This window comes from Aulostomus chinensis, chromosome 14 (genome assembly GCF_037954235.1).
Source record: "Aulostomus chinensis isolate RoL2024-O1b breed Wild chromosome 14, RoL_Achi_v1.0, whole genome shotgun sequence".
NCBI classification, from domain to species: Eukaryota; Metazoa; Chordata; class Actinopteri; order Syngnathiformes; family Aulostomidae; genus Aulostomus; species Aulostomus chinensis.
Genome location: NC_141333.1, coordinates 20,855,171 through 20,881,764, shown reverse-complemented (window position 1 = coordinate 20,881,764; position 26,594 = coordinate 20,855,171). Strand labels below are relative to the sequence as shown.

The window sequence follows — 26,594 nt, the reverse complement described above, 5'->3', positions numbered from 1 at the left end:
AACAGCTGGTTGTGGGGGGGGGGGGGGGGGTCAAGTGGGGGCAGTTACTGACAGAAAGATTGAGTTAATCACTGATTTGTGATGTCACCACTTCACTAAAGGTGTGTTGAAGGTGTGCTTTCTTCCACCATGGTTCATTTCCTGGTTTCCTCCTCTTCTGTGGAACTTGCTCTCCTTTCCTTTTTCTGACACCTTGTGAAGCGGACGACTGACGGCCGTGTGATGTCATGTGACCACGCACCTCTTTAGGAGTCAAAGAACAGGCCTCCTTGTCGATGGTCTGCAGCGCCACGTGGAGCTGGCCCTCCAGGATCAGCTGTTTGTTGTCCTCCACCACATACGCCTGCACACACAGGTGAAGAGGGTGTGTGTGACGTGTGTGTGATACCAACTTCCTCCTGCACACACCTGCATATCTAATATTTAGTTTTAAACCTGCGTAAATGTCATTCTCCTGGTGCTTCGTGTTGCACTTGAACGCACCAGCTCAACAACGCTAACACGTCTGCTGAAACATAGCGAGTTGAATTTGTGGCTGAAATGACAAAAAGTTGGCAAAGTTGGGGTGGGGGTGGGGTTACACTGTTGACAGGGGAGAGCTGGGCGCTGCGCTGATGGCTCAGGTACGATGCACACCTGCGCTTGATTCACCCAAATCAGAGAGAACAATGATGATGACAAAGGCTCAGGGTTTTGGAACCGCGAGGTTCCTACTCCTCTGCCCTCCAACAGCAAGTAGCTCCAGATGCTAAAGCACTCAGCTCTGGGTTTTATACCTTCCAGATGACAATGATGTTGAGGTCCAGCTCGTTACACTTCTTGACGATGTTGCTGATGTCAGACGTTCTGTCCTCAGCAGAGCTCGGACTCTTGCCGCTGGACGTTGTCCTGGCCGCTTCCACCTCTGCCCGCTGACACACCGATGGCCGACAACAACGGAAGAAGAAATCACCACAGGGGGTGACGGAGCTGATGATCTGCTTGGAGAAGCAGCAGGAGGAGGCGGCTCATGAATGTCATCAGAGGAAATAAGCTGTGACTTTTCTCATCGGTTGCTTCTCCTACAGAACTCTGACATTAAAAGCGCACCAAGAGCCCTTTGATAAAATACATGGTGTTGCCATGGTAACTGTTGCACAGATGTTTACTAGAGAGCCATATTGTTCACATGACCACTTTTTATAGGTTGTATACGCATCTAATGAGATGAAGATCTAGACGTGGGAGGGGTTTTGTGCAGGTTGACCAGCAAACCAGCAGCTCTGCAAACTCCCACTTAGCACAGAACAAAACTTGGCTCGCCTCGTCCTCTGAAATGAGCTCATCGTGTCACCCAGGCTCCATGACCACGAGCCTTTGCACGCAAAAACTATGAAATTTTTTGCAAAGTTGTTTGAATGTTTTTTGTAATGATATTTCAAAGTTATAAAGCAACAACTTCCTGCATGTTGCAGTCAAAACAGGTGCTCGCAGCTTTGACTTGGATGTGGAACCCTGAAGTTACCTGGACCGTCTGATCCCTGAGTACCAGAACAGGGTACCCTGAAAACAACTGACGGCAGTTTGGTAGGACTTTGTCTTGCTTCTGTAATGTTAATGATCAACGTACCCGTTCATTGCCCAGACTCAGGTCTGCAAAGGTGTACTTCTTGGTGGCAGCGGTGGCAGCTAGAAACACCAGACACGACACAGCCACACGTTTATTCAGACATGTGACATATATGACATGGAGGCACCACAGGTGAACAAGTCATCCGTGACGTACCTTGTTGGGGTTTGCATCGCGTGGCCCTGAAACACAGCTTGGCTCGCTCTCTGCTGGTGAGTTTATATTCTGCAGGGGGAGACATGGAGGACACGAGCACTGTTAGCTCAGCTGAGAAACACTTGGCTCCTCCTCTGGAACTGTGAACACATCTTTTCCTCCCAGTGAGTAGCATCAGTCCAGCGGGCCCATGACCCGTGTTTGGGAAGCAGATTAAGTTTGAGGCAGCGAAGCAGAAACACGCAGGCTGCACGACTACAATCTAAGGATGGAGATGCTGCCTGTGTTGGCTATGGCCTGTTTGGTATCTGACACACTGTGTTTGAAACTACACAACAGCATAGTCAGTGGAGCTGGAGGAAGATGGAGTTCAACTGGCCCAGACCAGGTGTGTTCGGTTTTCTTTAACAGACTTTGAACTTCCTCATTTAACACAGTTGCCACCTGCTCATGCAGCAGAGGAACCAACAGGAAAGCCCTTGGTAGAACCAGAGCAGCCGACTACTCAGCACGAACAGAAGTACACAAGAACAACCCAGGTTCCTCTTCAGTCCTGGAGCCAGACTGACAGAGAGCCACAGCTCTACTGAACCAAGTAGTCCTGTTTCCCTGGGCAGCAAAGAGTTCATGGACTTCTTTAATGACAAAATTCTCCTGATTAGAGAGAAACTTCTTCTCCTGCTGCCATCAGCTGACAACATGGCACCGAGAACCCAGAACCTTAGAGGCAGCTGGAGGACCAGACACACACTTGGATAGTTTTTCTCCCTTCAGCCTTCATGAGCTCAGTTCAATAATGTCCTCCTCTAAACCTCCACCTGTCTCCTAGACCCCATCCCAACTAAGCTGCTCCAAGACTCTCTCCCCTCGTTAGCCCCTCCCTCTTAGATATGATCAATGTGGCGCTGGTATCTGGTTCCGTCCCTCAGTCCTTTAAAGTAGCAGGAATTAAACCCTCCTCAAAAACAAGCCTGGATCCAGAAGTTCTACCAACTACAGACCAACATCACATCTTCCTTTTCTCTCCAAGGTTCTGGAGGAAGCAGTTGCTAAACAGCTGTGTGACTTCTCCATAGCAACAGCTGATTGGAGGATTCAGTCAGGTTCCAGGTTCATCCTAGCACAGAAACAGAACTAGTCAAAGGTACCAGTGACCTCCTACTGGTACCAGATGAGGGACTGGTCTCTGTGCTGGTCTGAGTAGATCTCAGTGCAGCTTTGATACCACTGACCACCATATCCTTCTACAGAGACTGGAACCTGTCACTGGTATTAAAGGAACCACACTGAACTGGTTCAGGTCATATTTACTAGGCCATCTCAGTTGGTACCAGTTAATGATGGTTCCTCTGAGACACTACAGTCAGTTCTGGTGTTCCACAAGGGTCTGTGCTTGGACCAGTCCTCTTCACCTTGTACCTGCTTCCTCTAGGTCACATGATCAGGAAACACTCCATTAATGTTCTCTGCTATGCAGACGACACTCAGCTGAACTCATCAATGATCCACATGGAACAAACCAGCTGACTGAACTGGAGGCCTGTGTGAAGGACAGGAAACATGGAGGACCATCATTTCCTTTATTAAACTCTGATAAACTGAAGTTCTTGTGCTGGGCCCAAACACCCGAGGACCAACTGATCTGATGAGACAGGTACCCTGGATGGCACCACCCTGGCCCCCAACACCACCGTAGGAACCTAGGAGTTCTCTTTGACCAGGACCCTTTAACTCCTACATTCATCAAATCTCCAGGACGCCTTCTTCCATCTACGTAACATTGCTAAGATCAGACACATCCTGGCTCAAGAAGATGCAGAAAAACTAGTCCCTGCTTTTGTCACTTCCAGGCTGGATTGCTGCACCTCCCTCCTACCAGGCTGGACTAATAAGTCCCTAAAGACTCTCCAGCTGGTCCAGAACGCTGACGCCGCATGTTGACTAGAACTGGTAGCAGAGACCAGGTCTCTCCTGGACTGCTTCTCTGCATGGCTCCCTAAAGGTTAGACCCCCTTTCTGTGTTTAAGAGCAGACTTAAGACCTCCTTGTTGATCAGGCTTATAGTCAGGACTGCTTAGGCTGGCCCTTAGATTTGCTGCTATAGGCTCAGACTGCTGGGATCTCCCATGATGCACTGGGCTTCTCTCTCCTCCTCCTGTCCTCATACGTGTTACTAACTCCTCTTCTTCTCCCCTCATCCCAGATCATGGTGCTGCTGGTGGAGGCTCCAGACCTGAAGAGGCTCCAGCTGCCACCCGTAGCTCCACCTGCTCTACTCGGAGGGAAGTTTTCCACCTGCTCTACTCGGAGGGAGGTTCTCCACCTGCTCTACTCGGAGGGAGGTTCTCCACCTGCTCTACTCGGAGGGAGGTTCTCCACCTGCTCTACAAGGAGGGAGGTTCTCCACCTGCTCTACAAGGAGGGAGGTTCTCCACCTGCTCTACTAGGAAGGAGGTTCGCCACCTGCTCTACAAGGAGGGAGGTTCTCCACCTGCTCTACTTGTAGGGAGGTTCTCCACCTGCTCTACTTGTAGGGAGTGCCTCCACCTGCTCTACTTGTAGAGAGGTTCTCCACCTGCTCTACTTGTAGAGAGGTTCTCCACCTGCTCTACTCGGAGGGAGGTTCTCCACCTGCTCTACTCGGAGGGAGGTTCTCCACCTGCTCTACAAGGAGGGAGGTTCTCCACCTGCTCTACAAGGAGGGAGGTTCTCCACCTGCTCTACTTGTAGGGAGGTTCTCCACCTGCTCTACTTGTAGGGAGGTTCTCCACCTGCTCTACTTTTAGGTAGGTTCCCCACCTGCTCTACTTGTAGGGAGTGTCTCCACCTGCTCTACTTTTAGGGAGGTTCTCCACCTGCTCTACGAGGAGGGAGGTTCTCCACATGCTCTACTAGGAAGGAGGTTCTCCACCTGCTCTACTAGGAAGGAGGTTCTCCACCTGCTCTACAAGGAGGGAGGTTCTCCATCTGCTCTACAAGGAGGGAGGTTCTCCACCTGCTCTACAAGGAGGGAGGTTCTCCACCTGCTCTACTTGTAGGGAGGTTCTCCACCTGCTCTACTAGGAGGGAGGTTCTCCATCTGCTCTACTAGGAGGGAGGTTCTCCACCTGCTCTCAATGAATGTGTTCTTCCCTGCTCTTGTGCACTGGTGTAACAGTGGTCAGATTAAATGGTGGCACCTGTGCAGGTACATCCAGTTTCTGTGCTGTGTATTTATTGGTCCTGCAGCTGCAGCACCAGGAGTGGGGGTGCCTCAGGTCGACTCACCTTTGTCCTTGGCCAGGTTGATACACTTGTGGAGGCGCCAGTGTTGACTGCTGCTGGACACCTGAATGATGTGGAACTCCCGGACACCAGCTTCACTCTGAGAGGAGGAAGAGAAAGAGGAGGAAGAAGAGGAGGGCGGTTCAAACATACACCAGCTTCAACATGAGATGACGAAACCGCTCTGTGGCTGTGCTGCAGGTGTGTAACGTGCTGCTTCTCACCGTGTTGATGTTCTCCACATCAATAAAGACCAGTGTTCCACTGCTGCCTTTGTCCTCTGGGCTGTGGTGAGGAGGGACGCTGCTGCGGCAGGCGGACGCCTGCACACTCAGAGAGTGAGTGGCACAGATGAACACGGTGTGACGCACCACCCGATGACTTCATATGAAGAGGAAGAGGAAGATGAGTAAATCAAGCACCTCATACAACTCATCGGAGCTGCGCCTGCTGCTGCGCATGCTGCTGCGCCTGCTGCTGCGCCTGCTGCTGCCCCTGCTGCTGCGCCTGCTGCTGCGCATGCTGCTGCGTTAGCGCCCGTCAGCCCACAGCCACAATATTGTTTGTCAATCTAAAATCATTTAAAGTGATGCTGCACTCTAAAAGTGTACTTTAGCCTCTCAGGTACTCACTAATAGGAGTCTTGAGCCCACAGAGAGGTTTTTCCTTCCTTTATTACTTCTTAATGACTCCAGACTGCAGGAAGAGCCAGCCACGTGTATTTAGCTTGAAGCTAAAGAAGATGGATGACTAACAACAGCTAAACTGTCCAGAAAACTCTCCAGGTTGTCTGGATGAGACCTTGGGAGTTTCTTGATGGATATTTTTTGACTGTTTTGTTGCCTCAAGCTGAACATGAGTGGCTGGCTCTTTCTGCATTCTGGTGCTGCTAAGCAGTGATGCAGGAGGGGAAAACATCAAGAAACGCAAAATGCATTTTGGGGGCAAAGTTTCACTGTAATTCATGCCAACAGAAACACAAGACAAGCGGTCTGAACAGGATTTATTCTACATCTCTACCCGCCGGAACGCGATGCCCCATCAAAGCAAGTTAGCAGCCAACAGCCTGAAAATCTGCCGGCTTTGGTCTGTTGGCTGCTGCTGCTGAACATTGCCCTGCATGTGCACAAGGAAGTGTGTCACAGTGGTTCCATTCATGGGTCATGGGTTCGTGTTGGCTGCTGCGTTATGGAATAAACATCCAAGGGTCTGCTAATTCTCCATTAAAAGCTTGTCCCTCCAACTGAGCTTTATCACTCAGTTAAATACAAAGCCCAGCTGAGTAGCAGCACATCAGATGATTTAACCAGCAAGCAACTGGTCTGAGAGTTGCGATGGTAAGGTAGACCAGTGCACTACAGGCTAGAAGAGCTGCACCATTTAACTAGAAATGCTGCCAAAATGCATAATTTTGATCCTTCCTTGGTTACAACTCTGGGTCTGGGACTAGACAACCCCATTTGACTCCTGTCCTGTTCAGAACCTGAACCAGGCCAGTCAGAGATGTTAGAACACATCAAACAGATTTCCAGCAGTGTGAACACCCTTCAGATATGTTAGCCTTCACCTGATTTTATAATTCAAGTTACCCTTCAGATATGTTAGCCTTCACCTGATTTTGTAATTCAAGTTACCCTTCAGATATGTTAGCCTTCACCTGATTTTGTAATTCAAGTTACCCTTCAGATATGTTAGCCTTCACCTGATTTTGTAATTCAAGTTACCCTTCAGATATGTTAGCCTTCACCTGATTTTGACTCCTTTCTCTGTGCTCTCGTAGTAGAACAGGAAGCTGATTTCGTGGACCCCTTCTTGGTCTGGTCCTCGGAGCCAGAGAGGCAACTGGGTGGACTCCCCCGGCTGCAGACTGCTGCCATCAATAGGGATCTCCATCACACCGGACATCTGGCTGAAGTCCTCAGCTGAGACCAACGTCTCTGATGCCACTGAGCCAGGCAGGGCTCCAGGGGGCGTGGCCAAAGTTTTATAGGCAGAGCAATTTTCAGCTGAGGTTGGGCTGATGGGCGTGAGGGGTGTAGTGGCCTGGCTGCCAAAGGTGAAGAAATCTGGATGTGTGGAAGCCACTCGCAGGCCACACAAAGAAACACTGCTAACATTACAGAACTCAACATAGGCCTTCCTGATCTCCCCACACAGCAGGGCAGTGGGAAACTGTAGGAAGAAGACCTAGAAAACACACACACACACACACACACACACACACACACACATACAATAAAGGGTGTATAACAAAGGATTGCAGATGATGAAAAGAACATGACAACAGAAAAAAGGGTCTGTTAACATGATGGAACATTGGCAGTGATAGTACCTCCATCAAGGGCATGGGTGGTGTGATGACTGGATCCAGGCGTCGATCAGGTCCATAACGAACTATCATCTTGTCCTCTTTGTTCTGGTTGAGTCGGGGGCCCTGGATCTTCAGGTCCTGTTTGCCACGAACCATCAAATCCAACTTCTGCTGCCCTGTAGACCGAACAGAATCCATAAGGAGTGTCAGTATTCCAGCAGGACATACAACTTCCTGAAATCAAAGCTTGGTCTTTGTAACTGACACACTCCAATGACATGATCAGGTTTTGTTGGATAAGAAGAAGAAACAAAAGTCAATCCTGTACCAGTGAATAAGCCCAAGCAAGTATCTGTCAAGTCAGTTGTTTACCATCAGTGCTGGAAGCCGTCTCTCCGGAGGAAGCAGCAGCCAGGTTGTACACCACACCAACGATGTTCAGGTGGCCAATTCTGTGTGGCAGCAGCCTGAGTCGAGCCTGGGATCAAAGGTCACACTAATTGTTAAAAGTGCAGCAAACCTCAGGGCTTCAGTTAGCGTTCTCTCTCTTGCCCTCCACCACCACTTTACATTTACATACTGAGAAATAACCTCATCTTAGTCATAAAACAGGACTTGGGGACTTGCTTTTTGTCCCTAAAAAGGAGGAAGCCAGAGACTCCCCACAAAAGACACTGAAGTGGTGAGTAACCCTGGTGTCCCTCAGGGTGTAGTCATGGGGCCCATGCTGTTCTTTTTTCATACTGAACCCCACAACGCGTTATCTCCTCTTGTGGCTCCTCCTATCACTGTAGGACCGATAACACTCAGCTGTGTCTCTCCTACATGCTCTCACACACGCATTAAAGATGTGTCTCTGCATGGCTCAAGGACATCGACACGTAGATGTCTGCTAGGGCTGAACGATTAATTGCCTTTGCGATTATATCACAATATGAGAAAGCAAGATTTTCTAACCGCAAAAGCTGTAATTTGACCTTTGACCAGTCACGTGACTTATGAGTGGAGCCGAGCTTTGACCTGTTGCACGATGGCCTCACAGAAGCTGACACTGCAGAAAAGTTTAGTGCCAAAGAGAAGCAGCACGCCAGTTGTGCGGAATTATTTTTGGCTATAAAAAAGGAGATGCTGCGCAACACCAGATATTGAGCAGAACCTGCCTTGCAACCAATGCCACCTTCAGAGGTAACACTACAAACCTGCATCAAGACTTGGAAAAACACCACAAAGCCATGGACGACAGCTGCATGGCTAAAATGCCTGCTACCAGTGCTTCAACTTCATCAAAGCCAAGTACCCGCTGTCAGGGATCTCTAACGAACACTTCGAAAGCGTTACTCCGCATGACCACAACTCAAAACGACAAGCAGAACAACAAAAGCAAAAACACAGTTGACAGCAAAAGATGATGCCAACTAGAATAGAAACAAACCTGAGTTTACGGCTTTAATGAACACAGTGGATAAGCAGTACAGAGTGCCCCCCCCTTGCTTGTGTTAGGAGAAATACATGAAAAGAGGACCTTGAAAATATCCTCGCATATTAAATCAAAACTGCAATTTTGAGGGCACATAAAATCGCAATTACATTATTTTCCAAAATTGTTCAGCCCAATGTCTGCACCTCCTGGGGCTCAACCTGGGACAGAAGGGACCAACTCTCTTCCCAGGCACCATCATCCTCTCACAGCTTTTCCTCTGCTCTGCAGCAGCATGCAAACCCTTCTCCCACATCAACAGCACAGCAATGCTGATGGGAGCCAATACTGATGGAGACCCACATCCGCTGCAGCATCATCTGAACTCGGACTAAATGCCAATTATCCCACTCCAGACAAACCAGATGTTGGTGGGTGCAGACTGTCTTCAGAGACCGTGACAGAGCGAACGGTCAGACCACCTTCACCGTCAGGACATCTTACCACTTTTGTTTCTTCTGAACACATATGAAATTCCAGGATGGTCTCAGTCGTGACGATGTCATCTTTCTGTGCCATCTGAAAGAAGAAAATATATATTGAGGAGACCATGAACAGATTTTTTTTCTTGCGTGTATCAATCACAATGTCAAAGTGAAGATGTTGCCCACCCCTTTCGCCAGAGCCTCCTCATTGGTGATGACCTCTCCGGCTGTCTTGTCCTGAGACACAGACCCAGCATCAGCTGAGAACCTCCACAGGAGTGAGAGGTGGGACAGCACGAGAGAGACCTTCAGAGGGTTCCTAAGCATCAACTCCACTATGATCGGCTCTGCAGTGACAGAATGAAGGCTGTGTCAAGGCCCTTCACTGTAAATGGGATACTGACTGAGAGGCTGGGATGAGGGCTGACAACAACATGGGAACATACAGCAGGTACTTCTACAAGCATCCGTTAAAGCACCAGAACACCTGAGCAGTGACTACCGTATTTTCCGCACAAGAAGGCGCACATAAAAGCCTTTAATTTTCTCAAAAACCGACAGTGTGCCTTATAATCCGATGCGCCTTCTATATGGATCAATATTGGATAATTATGGCTAGTAACAGCGGTAAAAACGGTAAAGGGGAATTCCAGTCCCACACCACTTGTGTGTGTATAAAGACCCCAAAAGGGCTCCTTTCAAGAGACACGCTTACGACGCAGAGTTCAAACCCAAGGCTGTCAGTCAGCAGCTACCGGTACGTACAGTACCGTATTGTGAATGCACCGACTTGCTTTGGGAGTGAACGGAGTTGTCAGAACGTTGGTTTGTATTCTATGAATAAAGTTTGACTGACTGACTTAGCTGACTGTTTTGTTGACATTCCCTTTAGTGCAGCTCCATCTAGTGGATGCATAACGCAACCCCAGCCACTACAGTAGTTTCTATTCTATGTGCATTATAATGCGGTGCGCCCTATATATGAAAAAAGTTTTCAAATAGGCCATTCATTGAAGGTGCACCTTATAATCCGATGTGCCTTATAGTGCGGAAAATACAGTACTTGGATGTGGACAGGCGACTGAGGACCTCTTACCTTCCACCACAGCCAGTGGGTGGCGCAGGTTGTCTGTCTGGCTGTTCAGGTAGCATTGGGTGGGCTGGAAGTTGCCTGGCATGGCCCCCCCATTGGCAGCAGCTACAAGCTGTTCCTCCAGCTTACACCACATAGCAGCTAGATCCTGGTCATACTCCTGGTCCAGAGACACGTGCGTGGCTGCCTGCTTCTCACCTGCACACGTCAAATGATTCAGAGCTGAGCCGGTCAATTATCTAACCGTCACCTCTGCGTCACACAAGACAGCTCGCAACCTTACAACATGATGAGTGTCTTCTGGGTAAGACTGGACTTTTCTCACCACAATCGCGTGTAGCTTTTCTGAACAAATATGAACCACTTCCTGTTCAACAATACGATAGACACAAGATTCCTCCTGAAGCGATAAAAGCTCAGTAATCAGTTTTACCCTCTGCGAGGCGGCGTTCATGGCCGAAGTAGATTCTGGTGGCTGAGGTGTGGATGCAGGGCAGAGGCAGCTCAGGAAGGTCAACTTCATCTCCCCCCAACACACTCTGGAAAACACACAAGCATCTGGGTTGGTTACAAACAATGATAATCCATCACAAGGTAAATTCACTGTTTTAGCCTATGAAGCTAAAAGTGATTTCAATATGTTTATAATAGCTGCACTGTGATATAATTATCATCAAGTAGGGTTGGAATGATGAGATCTTGAGTTCAATATGTGGCTTCTCTGTCTGAGAGGCTGTATTCCTGAGGTCACCTCACTCTCCTGGTCGACATCCCAGCAAGCCTGTGACTTTCAGGCATAAATGCCGTCAACAGCAGCAACGTCCCATTTCAGAATATTTAATTTTCATTCGCAAAAGGCAAAGAAAGACAAACAGGACAGAAAGCAGTAATATCAGTATTATCAAAGTGATACTGGCTTAGATGGGAAGGAAAAAACGGGTCGTCGCCTTCTGTATTTGTGAGGTCACCCACGAATACAAGGTTGTGTTCATCTTGCAATTCAGTGGCGTAAGCAGACACGCAAGATCTCGTGTTGCTGCACCTTGTACACGTAGAGATATTCTCTGAGAAAGGCCCCCTGCTGTGTGGCCGTCTGCCTGCTGTCATTGGTCAGGATCTGTTTGAAGGCCGATACAGCGTTCTCTGGTTGCCGAAGTGTGAAGGACTGACGACCGATGGTGAAGTTGATATGATCCTCGGCCAAAGACCAGGCCCTCCCCTTGTATACCTGCATGGCTTGACAGTAACAGCGCAGGGCGTGTCTCCTCTGCAGGAAGACAGGAGAGACAACTGAGCACTGCATGAACAAATCAACAAGGAGCAGGAAAGGAGTCTTGAAGAGAACAAAACCAGTTGCATTATGATACACCAACTATCAGGTTTTCAAGGGAAGCAAGAAGTCAAGTCACTCCGTGTTCTCGCTCCCTGATGTCCCAGCTGAAGTCTAGTCTGACCGCCGTGTTCTCACATAGTCAGTCGGCTTTGTCCCTGTACACATCTGGTAATAACATCCGGGGGAGAAAGTGTTTTACAGACATGGAGTGTGAGAAGTTTGGTGCCCACAGATGAGATCTAGGACCAACTAGGATCACATCCTGAATGGAACTCACCCTGGATCTCATCTCTGGGCAGCAACCTTACAACGATCCACTTCTGATTTCCTAAAAAAAGGGGTTCCCCCAGGGGTATAACATCTGTCCAGATGTGGTGGGATCACACGCTCCGCTGAGCGTGTTCACCCTGGACTCTCAACCCGTCTCCTGTGATTGGTGCTGACTTCCCTGATCAGGGGCCAACAAACACCTGTCACACCTCCATTTGAAAGGCTTTTAATATTTATTACTAGCAGAGGGAGGGAGGGAGAGACAGGGGGAACCAGGGAGGGAGACAGGGAGAGAGACAAAGGAGACCACTTCCTCTTGTGGTTTCAGGGATCAGAGCTCCGGTGCATTCAGGACACGTACCCTGGTGCGCACACCTGGTATCAAGGCTTGTGGTCTGAAGGCTCAGGACGGGTCGTGATAGCAGCTTTATCACATACGCGAATATCATAAAGTTGAGACAAACAATTTTGGAGCAGTAGATCCAGGATGGGTCATCAGCTCACCTGTCCCGCTTTGCTGAACCGATGACCAGCCAGGATCATGTGGAAGGCAAACTTGCGCAGCATACGGTTCCGCATGTTAATGAAGCAGTGCGCTGCCTGCTCCAAGAGCAGGGCGCTCCGCAGGTCCGAGTCCTGGTAAGAAGGGAAATCAAGACCAAGCTGAATGAATCCAGCACATTGTCAGTCATTAATCTGCCACGAGAGTGAATCCATCATCAACTGGGCACAAATGTTGTGGTTACATTGTAGAGACGACTGGGACTTTAGCTTCACCAATCAGAGCTCGCTCATCTTGTTCAGGAGCGTGCAGGCGGTGCACCCACAACAACAGCGTTTCCTCACCTCGCTCGTCATCTTGATTAGGAGGGTTGCAGCCTCGGAGTATTTGCCTTGGCTCTTGAGAATCTCAGCGCTGAGTAAAGCGCAGCGTTCGGCCAGCACCATATTCCTGTGGACGGCAAAGATGACAAGCTGGATCACTTCTACATTCCATCACTGATTCAGTGAGCCTGCAGAAGTTGTTGTTCATTAAAAGAGGATTTTGAACCTGTTCCAAATATGTACATCAAGGAAACGCAGCCTCGTGGTGACATCGTGGCAAATCAACCACAATACACACCAGACGGCTGCATTCAATCCACAAAAGACAAGTTCTTCAAGTCTAACTTAAAGGTGCAAGAGTCCAGGAGGTGTACTCTACTCCATTGGCGTGGTAATGCCAACATGTTAGAAGTCACTAAATGATGTCACTGCCTAATTTGCATAACTGGTCATCTGGATTTGGCATGCATGGTTCATTTGCAGCCTGGGCGTGGAGCAGCACAGGTCTCTGCAACAGTGACTGCTCTGCAACACTCATGAATGAGACTGACCTCCTGTGAATGCTGTGGGATAGGGGAGGGGCTTACCGCAGCACCCGCCACTCGCTAACGACAGCAGCAATACACGCTTTTTCACAGAAACCGGGACTGGAAAAGTCGCCAGATTTGTCGCTAGTTGCTTTTCACAATAAAAGTTGCAATGTTGGCAACACTGCATGTGCGTGCATGTGTGCTGCTGACGATGTGGCGTGAGTGAAGTTGACCAGCATAAAATCGGCATCTCTCTGTCTGATTGGCCGGCCGCCGGTCACATGAAGATCTGCCAATTTCGGTCACCGACCAACCAATCAGTGCATCCCTACTGGAGAGTATTTGTTTTTTATTCAGTTTCTCTTAAATGCTGGATGTGATTATCAGGAGGTTTATCCCCCGAGAGACTTTGTTTATTAGCCGATAACTTGAATGTTTAAAAGAAAGAAGTCGGAACTCTCTGGTTAGTCGTCGATATCCTTTGTCAGGCAGAAATGTTTCCTGCCGTCCATTCAGAACAGGGTGTGGTTCACCTCAACAACCCACAGAGGGACAGTAGAATGACGGAGACGGACGAGGGACGTACTTGCAGACATCTCGATATGTCTGAATGGCTGTGTCCATGTAGTGAGCCGGGTACGGCCTGGGAGCTCCAGCCTGCAGGAAGGCCGACACCGCCGCCATTTCCTTCAGAAGGAACAGGGGTGAAGGGATGGAGGGAGGAGGGGTGGAGCAATGAAGGACAGAGAGAATAACCACTGCTGGTCAAACATAGGAGTTACATTGCGATCGTGGGACTCAAAATTGTATACTCATTTTACACCTGAAAGGGCGAACTGATGAACAGAACCACAGTGTGCTACTACATCCGCCCACACAGGCCTGTGTCGGCCGCTTAAATAAATTGTACATTTATTCCTGGGCTTGATGTACTAACTTTGTCTTCTTATCAATACAGAAAATCAGTAACTTTACGAGGGTTGTATGACACCTCGTCACCTCTATCTCGCTCCTGCTCATGACCCACTTCAGCCAGAGCAGCATTTCATTTCTTTATTCTAGGGACCTTGCTGCTTAATTTAAACTTAAACGTGAACTTTTTCACAAGCACGCATTCCAGGTGATGTAGGGAGGCACTCTTACAGCTCCCATCGTTCATCAATTATTATCAATCATTATGATTCAAAGCTTAATTTTCAACCACAAAGTACTTTGCTACAAGAACAAAAATCACAGTGTTGAGATGAATTGTGATAAAAATAAAAGAAAGTGTGAGAATTTGTTCTGATGATCATCAGTATTCATCTTTCTGTTCCACTGTGGGAGTTTTGTGCTCTTTACGCCCCTCAAACCTGCAGGCAGACTCACTCGCCCACATCCCACTGCCGACAGTTTTTTGCTTTGGAACTGGGCTCCTGCACCCTCGGGTTGCTCCAGGTACTGCTGTCCACCAGTCAAACTGGCGTCAGAGATAAGCGATTCAAACCGTGACACTGCGTGCAGGACTCAGACAGAGTCTAGGGTCAATGCAGCTTTAAGGCTCAGGCCAGATACTTAATGGGATTAAGACCTGCACCACATGAGGAGAGACAGAAGGTTGTGTGTTCTCACCAGCGCCCCTGCAGCGTACAGCGTGGCCTGGTCTGATAGGAAGTCTTTCTTGGCCGTGTGGTAGCAGCTGTAGGCCAGCTCGTAGTGCTGAACCAGGAAGCACAGGTCCGCCATCTTCCTGATCTGTAGCTCAGGGGCTTCTGGAGGATACCTGAAATCACACAGGGGGCGGGTCAGCAGCGCTTGTGTACCCTGAGAGACGGCATGTGAGGAGGCGAGGAGCTCACAGCAGGCCGCTGGTGCTCTTTGGCTCGCTGACACTCTTCTCTGGAACTTTCCCTCCACCGAACCACTTCTTGGTGGCTGTGAACAGAGACCGACTCAGCCCTTTCCTGGAGACCAGCTGCGGACAGAGAGGCAGGGAGTTGGTGGGTGTCAGCCTGGGCAGCACCAGTCACTACGACTCGGTCAGTCCACCGAGACACACGGTGGTGCTGCAGCTTCAAGTCACCATTCTTTTATCAATGAATCTCACTCACAAATAAAACTGAGAAAAAACAACTGATAATATGACTGAAATTATTGTGGGAACCAACATCTCCCACTCATTCAGCTCCAGCTCACACCACATGATCGTGACCTGGTATTAGCTGAGCATGTCTGCAATCCTGCCAGTGTTTCATGGTTTGGATAAGTTTCTGGATCTAACAAGGAGCTTCAGAGGTGGAGAAGTTGGCCTCTGGTGTCACTTGGTGTCAGAGCGAGTTGACTACACACCACTAGAGGGGGCTGGGGCCAAGTTAGGGATCATCAATAATGTCAGCAGATACGAATCTTCTCATCTATCAGCATCAGTCCTGCGATCGATATTTACATCAGCTCAGTTTCTTCTTTGCATCAATGACGAGGACAGAATCACATGTTCATGTGTGTTTTCAGCCCATATCAACTGTGGACATTACAAAAACTAGTTTCTACGCAGACAACTTTAACATCGTAAGCTGTATTAGAACTATGAAGCTACCGGTGTATCCCTCCGCCACAGCCCAGCAGGGTGGAGCCAGTGGACGCATCATGCAGTACCTGGTCGTTGAGCTGTCGGATGTTCTTCTCTATGTGTGGCAGCAGGCCCCTGAAGGTGAACTCCTGGATGAACTGTCTAATGTGGTCGTGGTCCGTCAGTGTCAGGCAGGCCCCGTGGCTCCCTGCTGCGCCTCCATGGCTTTCTGGGTCTCGCGCACCTTTCTTGAGGTCAGCAGTGACGGCACTTAGTGTGTGCAGGCTCCCTGAGCTGCTGACGGAGTCCAGCTGGAGAGGATGGTTTTCTAGACTGTTGGACACTCCATCTGATAGGAAACAGCATTGCACATATGAAGCAACTCAGTTAATACAGATGCAACCCAATTTATAAGAGTTGGAACAGGTTCTTGCCCGGCCTGAGCTACAACCCTCCAAGTTTGGTGAAATTCAGCCTCAGAGTTTTTGTATCATTGTGCTTGCAGGAAGACGGACAGGCAAAGTTGAGATATGCCCTCCTTGGCAGAGGCAACGCAGCACAAATGTATCGTGGATGTGAAGCTGCTGCTGAGGCGACCGACCTTTCTCTGATAAGTGATGGCCGTCCGCCGGAGCTGCACTGACATCGTTCTCTACAGCAGCACTGTTCACCGCTGGAGCCGCTTCATCAGCCGTGTCCTGTGGGAACGGACACCACATTAGCAGCCACAGACCAGCGATGAGTTGGAGGCAATAAGAACCCCACACTGAAGGCAGACTAACCATCAGCATTAGATGGTTAGCAGAGCTTTAGACTGAAGCAGTCAGGGGACAGCAGACATCACCAGAGCTCCACTTTACACTCATTTAGTTGTATTAAGTTCCAGGTTCTCTGCACATTTTCCCCAGCAGACAGTTCCACATCGTTTGTATGCACACGATGGTCAAGGTGGTTCTGTCAACTAAGAGGATGAGTGGCTTCCTGTCAACGAAGACCACCTGCAAAGTGCTGAGTCCTCAATCTCAGCCCACTACTCCAAATGCCTGATGACCTCTGAGTGGTCAGCACGAGGGTGCAGCTCACGCCAGCTGGGGAGGAAAATCATGCCAGGAGCTTTGACCCGCTGACAGCCAGAGCACTCTTCCAGATTGCCTCCACAAGTCCCCCACTCACTGCTTCTAACATCAGCATCATAAAGATCTGCCCGTTCGTTTTTGCAGATTAACTGCCAACAAACAACTGATCACTCTTCCTGCTTGGCAGACATCATCAAATTTAAACTATTGTATCATACTGTGAGTCCTGTGCGATGACATCATCACTGAAGCATGTGGCCTGCTCCGTCCATCGAACTCCTGGTTGGGAAGCTTTTACACTCAGCGTTGTCTTTCCAAACTGAAAAGTTGCAGAAGCTAATGAGAGCGAGGCTACCGAGCGTACCTGGCTATGTAGCTCATTCCTGTGCAGGTACTGACTCCAGGGGTCTGGGATCTGTTCGTCCTCCTCAGCTGAGATGCTGCGAGAGTTCATCTTCAGCAGGTAGCAGCCCTGAGGACCATACCTTTGTTTCATGTCCTCGTAGACACTCTCTGCCCTGGAGGAAGGAGCACAGATCAGAGCCTCAACCGACACAGACGCATCACAGCGGGATCGTCAATATGACCCAAACCAAAATCCAACAAAATGATCACAGTTTAATAACAGCAGTAGTATTAGTATTACAGTATTAGGAGTAAAGTCAGCAGTATAAGTACTACGGTCCTCCTGCTTTGAAAAAAGAAGTACATTGTTGACTTTGCTGTTAGGAGACGAGTACTTTTCACATTCACACATACACTTCATTTCATTCTAAATGAAAAATATCCCAAAACGTGGCGCCTAGTTGTTCAGTATTCCAGCAGTAACCATGGCGATAGTGGCATCTACATTCGAGCATGATTACATCACACAGGTGTGATCAGTACCTCTGTTCCTCCCCCTCACTCATGTCATGCAGTAAGACGTAGTACTTGAGCGTGTTGGGGATAAACCACTTGGGGTTGGTGTATTCTCCGCTGTGCTGAATGCGGTGCTGCTCCTGGGACAGCTTGAGGAACTGTTCCACGGGGACCGCCTCCGTCGAGGACACCACCAGCAGGCCTGACAGCAGCCTGCCGTCAAGGAAACTACAGAAGGGAAGAGCGGCCAGACTACTGCTAATAAAACTACTAATAATCAGTAATATACTTGAAGTGACTCGATACTTGGCCATTATTGATCAGTTGGTCATGTCTGACATCCCTGCAGCTGCATCAGGCCCCAGCTGGCAGCATCCAGGAGTAAGGGGGAACCTCACCCTCCTCCCTGCTGTTGGCGCTCATGAGCTTCACCTGACCAACAAAAGCGCCAGTGCCAAAGAAGGATACAGGCGAGGTAGTGGTTGAGGAACTCGTGGTCAGATGCAGGCATCGACTGCAGGAAGTTCTCCCTGTAGGCTTCAAACCAGGGCGTGGTAGCTAGAGACAACGAGACAGACAGACATCTCAAACTGGCTCCTTTTGTCTTTGTCATTCCAACTCTTTCAGGGAAATGCGCATAGAGCCGGTCCTCCCCAGAGCCAGAGCCAGAGCCAGAGCCAGAGACACCCCCCCCCCCCCCCCCCCCCCGTCTGTGCTCGGTCTCTGCCTTCCTGTCAGGCTCTGGAGATGCGGCACCATACCTGCATTTCCCCAAAAAGTCGGCTTGTTACTTGACAGCCACCACACAATGACACCGACAAACACCTGGACCTGGACCTGAACCTGAACCTGGACCCGAGCACTCACGCAGGCTGGAATGGAGCCTGAGCAAGAATGGAGGTTCAATGGGTTGTAATGCAGTTGACCAGGAACAGGCCGTTTGACTGACAGATCTGGTGTGACTGTTGGAGATGTTAAACTCCAACAGCCAGCACATTGGTGCCGCCACCCGGCCTGGACTCTGCTCTTACAGCAGCCTTTGCCATCTCTGAGACAACGAAGGAGTCGGTAACACATTTGCTCCTTCGTAGCCCAACATTAGCTTTGTGCTCGCAGCCAGGAGCCATCAGCTGACGCTGGTCATTGCTTCTCGTTTGTGATGATGCAACGACGAGTCATGAGCTTTTCCTTTCAACTTGAACGTGTTCGTTTATATTGATGTTTTTCAGTATGAATTAAATGGTAATATCACAAAACCACATAATATCGGCCTGGTTCAAACCAGTTCAAACTCCATTCCAATACGGCGCGTCTCTACTACCAGTGCCTGCAACAGTGACGTGGGTTGGTAGAGGGGACCCTGCTGAAGGAGGCGTGAAGCTCATCGACTCTTCTCCTTCTCACTGTTTACTTCTGCAGTGACGGAAACTTTAGTGTAAAGATGTCGGTCGGCTGAGGGGAACATGGAGATGCTGACAGCAGTGCTCCACAACAGGCTGAAACCTGCCACGCAGCTCCGGCGAGACATAAACATACGCGCGCCATCACAACCGCACACAGTAAAGACATCACACATTTACAGAGTTGAATATTAAACACAGTGTCAGCTTGGAATAAAGGTCAAGACGGCTCTAAGGTTAGGAGGAGGCAGGGCAGCTGAGGAGGAAACACAGGCCTAGATGAGAGAGGAGGGTTGCTCTCACGGGTGTGGGAGGAAGAATCCACCACCTTTAAAGAAGCAGAAGAAGCCGGAGGAGAGTGTGGGACAGGAAACTAGAGCGAGAGGAGCAGGGCAGCTACAGCGATACCTGTGTAGTGCTGGGAGGTGCTGACTTCCACCAGTGTTTCTCTCCAGGCACTGTACCACGGGTTGCTAGCTTTAAGAGAGAGATCTGACAGGTGGAAGCAGAGAGCCAAGGCTGGTGTTAGTCTTCCTTGAAGGTCTCGTCCCTCAAAATGAGCATTTACACATCAACAAGGGAAAAACCAAGGTGATAAGACATTATGGTGGAGGGACACCTCAGTGACGTTCTAATGTTGCTGAACCACTATTACAGTCCACCAATCAGAACCACAAGCCACCACAGCAATGATCTGGGAAATGACCAGCGTCACATCACACCTCTCTCTCCCTCTACTTCACAAATGTTAATGTGACTGTAACATCACAGCTTTTCTCTAAAACCAAATTGTGTTAAAAATTCTAAGACACTGTACTGTTAGAACCAGTAGTGTAGCCAGAACTACTTTCCTGACTGGGCGCAGTGATTTGACACAGCACCTCCAAAGCTCCATTGGAACTTGGGTCAACAGAACCAAATGTTTGTTGAGGACTAGAAGAGCGACTCCTGCTACTGATGAGGAGGAGGAGGAGGATTCTTGCTGGACACACCAGCATCCTGGACCTGAGCTCGCTGATGCTAGCACTTCCCACCCACTACCAGCCATTGGGCTAAGCTAACTAGCCTGGACCTGAGCTCGCTGATGCTAACACTTCCCACCCACTACCAGCCATTGGGCTAAGCTAACTAGCCTGGACCTGAGCTAGCTGATGCTAACACTTCCCACCCACTACCAGCCATTGGGCTAAGCTAACCAGTATCCTGGACCTGAGCTAGCTGATGCTGACACTTCCTACAAATTACCAGCCATTTTACTAAGCTAACCAGCATCCTGGACCTGAGCTAGCTGATGCTAACACTTTTCAGCCACTTTGCTAAGCTATTTAGCCTGGACCTGAATTCGCTAATGCTAACACTTCCCACCCACTACCAGCCACTTTGCTGAGCTAACCATCTTGGGTCTCAGCTCCCTGGAGGAGGGTCTCTAGCTTTGGAGGTGACGGTTAAGATGATGTTGCCCCAACATTAGTTGGGATCGATCTCCCCCCAACAACCGTGTTACCCCTCAGACTTCCATGCAGTGATGTCATCATTTTTCTAGATCATATTGTTATTGCTGATAGAAGCGATGGATGAAATTGAGAATCTATTAGTGAGTTGTGTGAAAGGAAGATGAGTTTTACAAAACACAGGGATCCAAACAAGTACCCAGTTTGCATAATTAACGAACACTGACGTCTAACAATTATCTCATGGCCCAAGGAGCAAAAGTACACTTTCCTTACTTTTTAAAGCCTCATCTCATAAAGAAGTCGAGTCAATAATTAGCTCAAACCCTCTTCCCTAGTCGTAATGTTCAAGTCTTCAAGTTATTTCAGAGGTTCCTGGGATAGAACACAGTTGTTTGATCAGCTTACAGTTCCACAGGAGAACCCTTAGAAGAGGGCAGGAGGAGCGCGACACACGACCAGCCCTCTGAACGCTGGATCAGCGCAAGTCCCAAGTTCTTAGAGTTGACTTACTCAGAGTACCCCTGGCTCTCAGAGAGGCTGGTGGGGGTCTGTCACTCCACGAGTTGGAGAAGGTTCTGACCCAACGCCGATCCAGGTGAGTGCAGAGAAAGGCACACGGAACGTGTACCCAACTGGACTGGTGTTCAGTGACAGTGCCACGTTTCCTACACCAACAGTTTGAGCTCAGATCAGCGCCCAAGCCCGCACAGCAGTTCAACATTCTAACAGATGATGAACCGCAGATGGAACACAGGAGAACCTGGGACAGGTGAGGTGTCCACCATCACCTTGGTGTGTCTGTGTGTGATTGACAGCAGCTGGCAGGCTGAGCTCCAGCAGGAGGAACATGGTGATCCAGCTCGTGTGTGTGGTCGCTGCTGTCTGGCTCAGTGTGACCACCGCGCTGCCCGCCACAAGCCTGCTGACATCCACCGACCTGCTGCTGACCTCACTGCTGAATGAGATCTCCATGAGTGAGGGGCGGCGTGACTGCGGCCAGGACTGGTGGCACTCAGGGCCTCTGGCCATCCGCCCTCGGCTCTGCGTGTTGTGTCCTTAAATGGTGTTTGGTTAAGTGACGCCTTTCTTTTATTTGAAGGTCGTGCAATTAAAAATTTCGCTTTTATAAATATAAAATTATATGCAACTGTATGTAATTTATGGACATGGTTTGCATTTATAACATGTCTCAAATCTATGTTTTATAAGAGCAACTTTTTCTCCATCTTCTTTCCACCGGTCCATCTGGAGTTTTTAATCGCAGGCACTGTGGACGAGCCATAGACTCAGACCGCTCACTTAGGTTGTGGCTTTCTTTGGCCGCATCATATTATCCTAACCCTGGAGTCAAACCCCTGGTCCTGGGACATCCTGAGAGACGGGCAGTGGCCCATCTCAGCTAAGGAGGATAAGTACTAATGTCATGCACATCGCATGTAAATCTTTACTGAAACACAAGAGCACAACAACGCTGGAACCACACGTCTTTGGGAGACCCAGCAGGCTGGAAGTAGATGGCACTGGTCCTGCTCGAACTGAGCCGTCTACACGATGAGAGAGCAGAGACAAGGGGCCTGGCTACTGCTGCTGAGAAAAACCTTCAACAACCAGAATGAACTGGGTTTGTTGCCCAAGGCTGCTGACTAAACACTTGCAGTTCCTCTAAACTAAGATGTCAGTTTTCAGACAGCAGAGTCAGGTTTGACTGACCAGGATCCAATCAGAGTGTTCGTTCGCTGCGGTTGCAACAACAGCCTGCTACCTGGAGATGAGCAGGCACTCCGGGCACCGTCCCTACAACTTGTGTTTGGACACTTTCACTCTTTGAAGAACGACAGGATATAATCATCTAAAAACTGAAGATATATTGCGCAAAAGATCGAAGCCTCTATTTTCTTCACTTTTTCATCTTCCCTTCGCTGTAATCCATTATTCTTTAGACAAGAAGCCAGGAATTCTACGCCTAAAGTGATTTTCAAGAATAAAATTGACTTGATATATGGAATCCTTTGTTTTGAGTAGCTAAGCCAGGTCCTGGTCCTGGTCCCTGGACCACAGACCAGTTCCATTGCTCTGGTACCGAGGTTCAGCTGGCAGGAAGCTGAAGGAGCTGCTGACATGTTTGGGGGTGAATCATCAGAGAGCAGCTGAAAATCATTGGAGGACTAAATTCTGTCGAAACACAGACTGGGACACGGCTATGAACCCGGCCGTGGCGTCCGTACCACTGAAGCTGAGCTCGTAGTCTCCCACCGTGATGGTGCTGGCCACAGCGCCCTCCTGTGGCTGGCAAGAGAACACCACTTCGTTGAGCAGTCTGCGCTGGGCGGGGCTGAGGGCAGCAGACGCGGCGCTCGGGCTCGTCACCACATTGTTGACGCAGATGCGCAGGTTTTTCACCACCTGCACCTGGTTGTTGGGGTCCCGGATGTGACCTTGAAAAGACAAAGACAAGCAGCTGAAGCAGCACACTGGATGACATCACAACGGCGTGCTGACGCTACCGTAGCACGACGAAAGTGGATACCAAAGGCCAATACACTGATACGGCCATTAGCCAACATCCCCCGTATGAACGTGACCAGGAAAAACAGAAGTTTCTTTGATATTCACATTTTCTACAAACTCTAAAACCCTGGTCTTCACGACCGTTAGCCAGCGACGATAAAACCAACATCTGGAGTAAGGATCCACCGATTCTTCGGCCGGCCCATATATTAGGCCGTTTTTTTTCCACCTCTATCAGCATGGGCTGATAGGCGGGTGGCTTGGTAGATATAATTATAGAGAGATATAATTTGGCCAGTGTGATTTACAGACAGGCATCCACAGCAGCTCTGTGTTGCCAGACGACGCCTTGCTCCTCCCCCACTTGCAGGGTGAAGCAACTCCAAAACAACAGTAGCTTTTAAACTGTAAAAGCATCTTTTAACCCTTAAACGTGGCTGAAATATTTCCCTCCCTGTTGAAATTAGAAACATGAATGCCAAATGTGTGAAAATCTACTCATCAAGTCTGCGGGTCAGACTGAACCACGGGAACGCCGCCTGCCTCACTTATGAAACTGTTAGCCGCCGTGTTGAGGGAGCCGTTCACGCAGTCGTAGGCCGTATGAACAGCTGTTACCAGCATCGGTCCCAGGATTAATAATCTCAACGTTGTCATTCGGTGGTGTCCGTAGGAGTTTCATTCAGCCAACGCCGGGGTTTGGATGTGATCCCTTCTACTGATTCTGGCACCCACAAATTGTCAGAGTATTCGTGCCTTTCAGATCGGCGAAGCGAATGTCCTAAATGGCCGAGCAACGCGAAACTGCTTAGCGTAGTTTAACTTTACCACTGAGGCTGTGGTCTTTGCCAGGCCCGTCGATGGCCCAGACAGGCGACTGAGATCCGTGAGCCCAAACTCGCCTTGGGTTGGCTACCCTCCTAGCGATGGGACGCCTAGCAGGCAGGCTGCCACCTTCACACCACAGAAAAATCACTGAGTTTCAGGAGGGAGGGGGCCAAAGCAGTATTGGCCCCACATGTTGGCCCGGGAGAAATCTGCAGCCTGGATTGGTCATCGGCTACGGGTGGTGAAAAAAAAAAAAATCAGTATCAACATCGGCCCTAAAAAATCCACAACAGTCAATTTCCAATCTGGAGTGGGAGGAGCCCAACGTGTCATCACTTTGACAAAAAGGCGCGGCGTGGAGACAGGAAGCCGCAGCCATTTTAAATGTGGAATAAAAAAACTCCTCAAACAGACGACCAGCCACTCTGGTCTAAATGGTTTAAGTGGCTGTTTGATGGGCGTAAAGTCATGTGACTATCATGGATGTCATGGATTTCAGAGGTGCAGGAGGAAGAACATCTGCTCAAATACAGCAGAACAAATCACTGAGAACTTGAGAAGAGAACCCTGAACCTGGAACATTCACACATACATCTTCTAGAATTCAATATCCCTGAGAATTCAAAGCTCCTTTCTCCGTTCCACAAAAAGATGATTCGGATTTGTTTGGGAATAAAGAATCAGCGGTGGAGCAGTGGTCATCACCGTGGCCCCCCAGCAAGAAGGTTGTGGGTGGAGCCCCGGCTGGAGCACAGGGTCTTTCTGGGTGAGTCTCCATGTTCTCCCTGTTCCTGCTGGGTTCTCTCTGGTACTCCAGCTTCCTCCACAGTCCAAAGACATCAAGAGGGACCAGGTTAATCCAGACTCTAAATTGACCGTAGGCGTGGCTGGGAGAGCCAATGGTTGTCTGTCTCTATGTGTTGGCCCTGCCATGGACTGGTGACCTGTCCAGGGGGAAGGCTGCTGGGATAGGCTCCACCCTCACCACCCTGAACAGGAGAAGAGGGAGAACATGGAGGGATGGATGATGGATGGATGGATGGATGGATGGATGGATGGATGATGGTTGATGGATGGATGGATGGATGGATGGATGATGGATCAGGAATCTCTGGTCTCTTCATTGGTCTCTCCCTCAGAGGTGGTGGAAGGAGTCCAGATGTTGGGTGACTATTTTATTCCAGATGTGCATCATAAACTGAGCTGAAGTGTCGAGGTCCATCTCGGGATTCCTGGCCGAGCTTCAGTCCAAGTCTCTCAGAGCTCCAGCAGGCCACCAGTGTCCAAACCTGCGTGTGAGCCAGAACCTACCTGGACCGGGTTCGGGCCGAGCTTTAAAGCGACGACTAACTTCATCATTAAATATCGATCATTTGCACCTGAAACTTACAGGTAGACGCGCCACTGTGGACCAAGTTAGCGGACAGAACCTCCACTGCCGGTGCGGCCCTGAATGGTTCCGACCAGCTGTGCAGGTTCTCGGGGGACTCAGGTGTTCCGAGTCCGTCAACACTCAGCTGCTTAGTCACAACCCCGCCTGCTAGCTGCTAGCGGCTAGCTAATCCTAAAGCAGCCCAGCCAGGACTACACGGGCCAGTTAGCCCCCTAAAGCCCGGTTCGGCTCGAGGTTGAGAATGGCGGTCGAGGTTCTGGAACGTGCTCTCACCTTCGGACGTCAGTCTGCAGAAAGGCCGCAACAGTTCGGCGAAATTCAGGTTGTTCTTGCGAGTCACTCTGTCGGCTTCCTCGCTGCACAGGACGGCGACCATCGGGACGAACGAGTCCTGCACGAACTCCTGCACGGACTGAACACACTGGGCCATGTCGGACCGGACCGGCACCACGACCAGCGAACACACCGAAGAAACCCGAATGTCGTTGGACGAACCGACTGTTACATCGCTGGTGGCAGGTCCTGCTCTGCTAGGAGACGGCCGCCATGTTGAATCCGCCAACCTACTTCCGGTGTAACTAAAACGGTCAGCTGACGCGACACCGGAGACACGGGGGGGGGGGGGGGGGCGGCTATGTTGTACATTTGGAGGCAAAACTGTAGAAAACAGAAAAGAAACAAGTTTTTATTTTTATGAACTTTATTCAAAGTTTGCAGTGCACAAACATAAAAAGTTGGACATTCCAGTTCTTAACTGAACCGCGACAAGATTTACAATCACGTGATCATAAAATAAAAATGATGGAGGCATGAAGACGAGAAGCCCCGGTGAGGCAGACTTGACCTTGGCGTCCCGGGGGGCCTCTGCAAGGGAGGTGAACGTCTCTTAGTGAGATGAAATTAAGAGACTTCAAATAAAAATCAACCTCAATCAGGAACAACTGAAAGATGGAGGTGGGGTTGAATTTACATTTATGGATGTCAGACTTCCCTATGAAATATAGAGATTAATTAAACTTCATAGTTTCTTGTCTTTGAATCCAAAATAAGTAATAATGTTCTTCCCTTCAAAACTGATCTTATGCTTTAGTTCTCAAGTTCTTTCCAGGATGAGGAACCCTAAAGCAGGGAGTCGCGGTTCCAGGTGCTGCTTTGCAAGGGTAGATTTGTTGTTGATGACCAGGAATCCTGACATACATGACATAAATGTGTTGGGTGGACATATGTGGTGTT

General features: G+C 49.4%; 1 protein-coding gene across 4 annotated transcripts in view; it reads right to left on the bottom strand.

Moving 5' to 3' along the window:
- trappc8 (trafficking protein particle complex subunit 8) overlaps positions 1-25,950 on the bottom strand; it is a 28,749-nt gene extending 2,799 nt beyond the window's left edge. The window contains exons 1-27 of one of the 4 annotated variants that reach the window (XM_086224275.1): positions 25,635-25,950; positions 22,858-23,067; positions 19,587-19,670; positions 18,247-18,336; positions 17,806-17,980; positions 17,282-17,435; positions 16,443-16,539; positions 15,928-16,190; positions 15,132-15,247; positions 14,905-15,055; positions 13,880-13,980; positions 12,785-12,890; positions 12,443-12,574; positions 11,378-11,602; positions 10,769-10,874; positions 10,339-10,533; positions 9,429-9,589; positions 9,262-9,336; positions 7,713-7,818; positions 7,362-7,516; positions 6,777-7,216; positions 5,254-5,410; positions 5,033-5,129; positions 1,766-1,834; positions 1,610-1,668; positions 777-980; positions 242-343 (exon numbers count right to left, since the gene is read on the bottom strand). In XM_086224275.1, coding sequence (XP_086080401.1) covers positions 242-343; positions 777-980; positions 1,610-1,668; positions 1,766-1,834; positions 5,033-5,129; positions 5,254-5,410; positions 6,777-7,216; positions 7,362-7,516; positions 7,713-7,818; positions 9,262-9,336; positions 9,429-9,589; positions 10,339-10,533; positions 10,769-10,874; positions 11,378-11,602; positions 12,443-12,574; positions 12,785-12,890; positions 13,880-13,980; positions 14,905-15,055; positions 15,132-15,247; positions 15,928-16,190; positions 16,443-16,539; positions 17,282-17,435; positions 17,806-17,980; positions 18,247-18,336; positions 19,587-19,670; positions 22,858-23,067; positions 25,635-25,791 — 3,987 coding nt within the window. In that variant the 5' untranslated portion in view covers positions 25,792-25,950. The remainder of the gene's footprint in view (positions 1-241; positions 344-776; positions 981-1,609; positions 1,669-1,765; positions 1,835-5,032; positions 5,130-5,253; positions 5,411-6,776; positions 7,217-7,361; positions 7,517-7,712; positions 7,819-9,261; positions 9,337-9,428; positions 9,590-10,338; positions 10,534-10,768; positions 10,875-11,377; positions 11,603-12,442; positions 12,575-12,784; positions 12,891-13,879; positions 13,981-14,904; positions 15,056-15,131; positions 15,248-15,927; positions 16,191-16,442; positions 16,540-17,281; positions 17,436-17,805; positions 17,981-18,246; positions 18,337-19,586; positions 19,671-22,857; positions 23,068-25,634) is intronic. The other 3 variants (XM_086224276.1, XM_086224277.1, XM_086224278.1) reach the window with 3 other exon arrangements.
- Between the last annotated feature and the right edge of the window lie 644 nt (positions 25,951-26,594).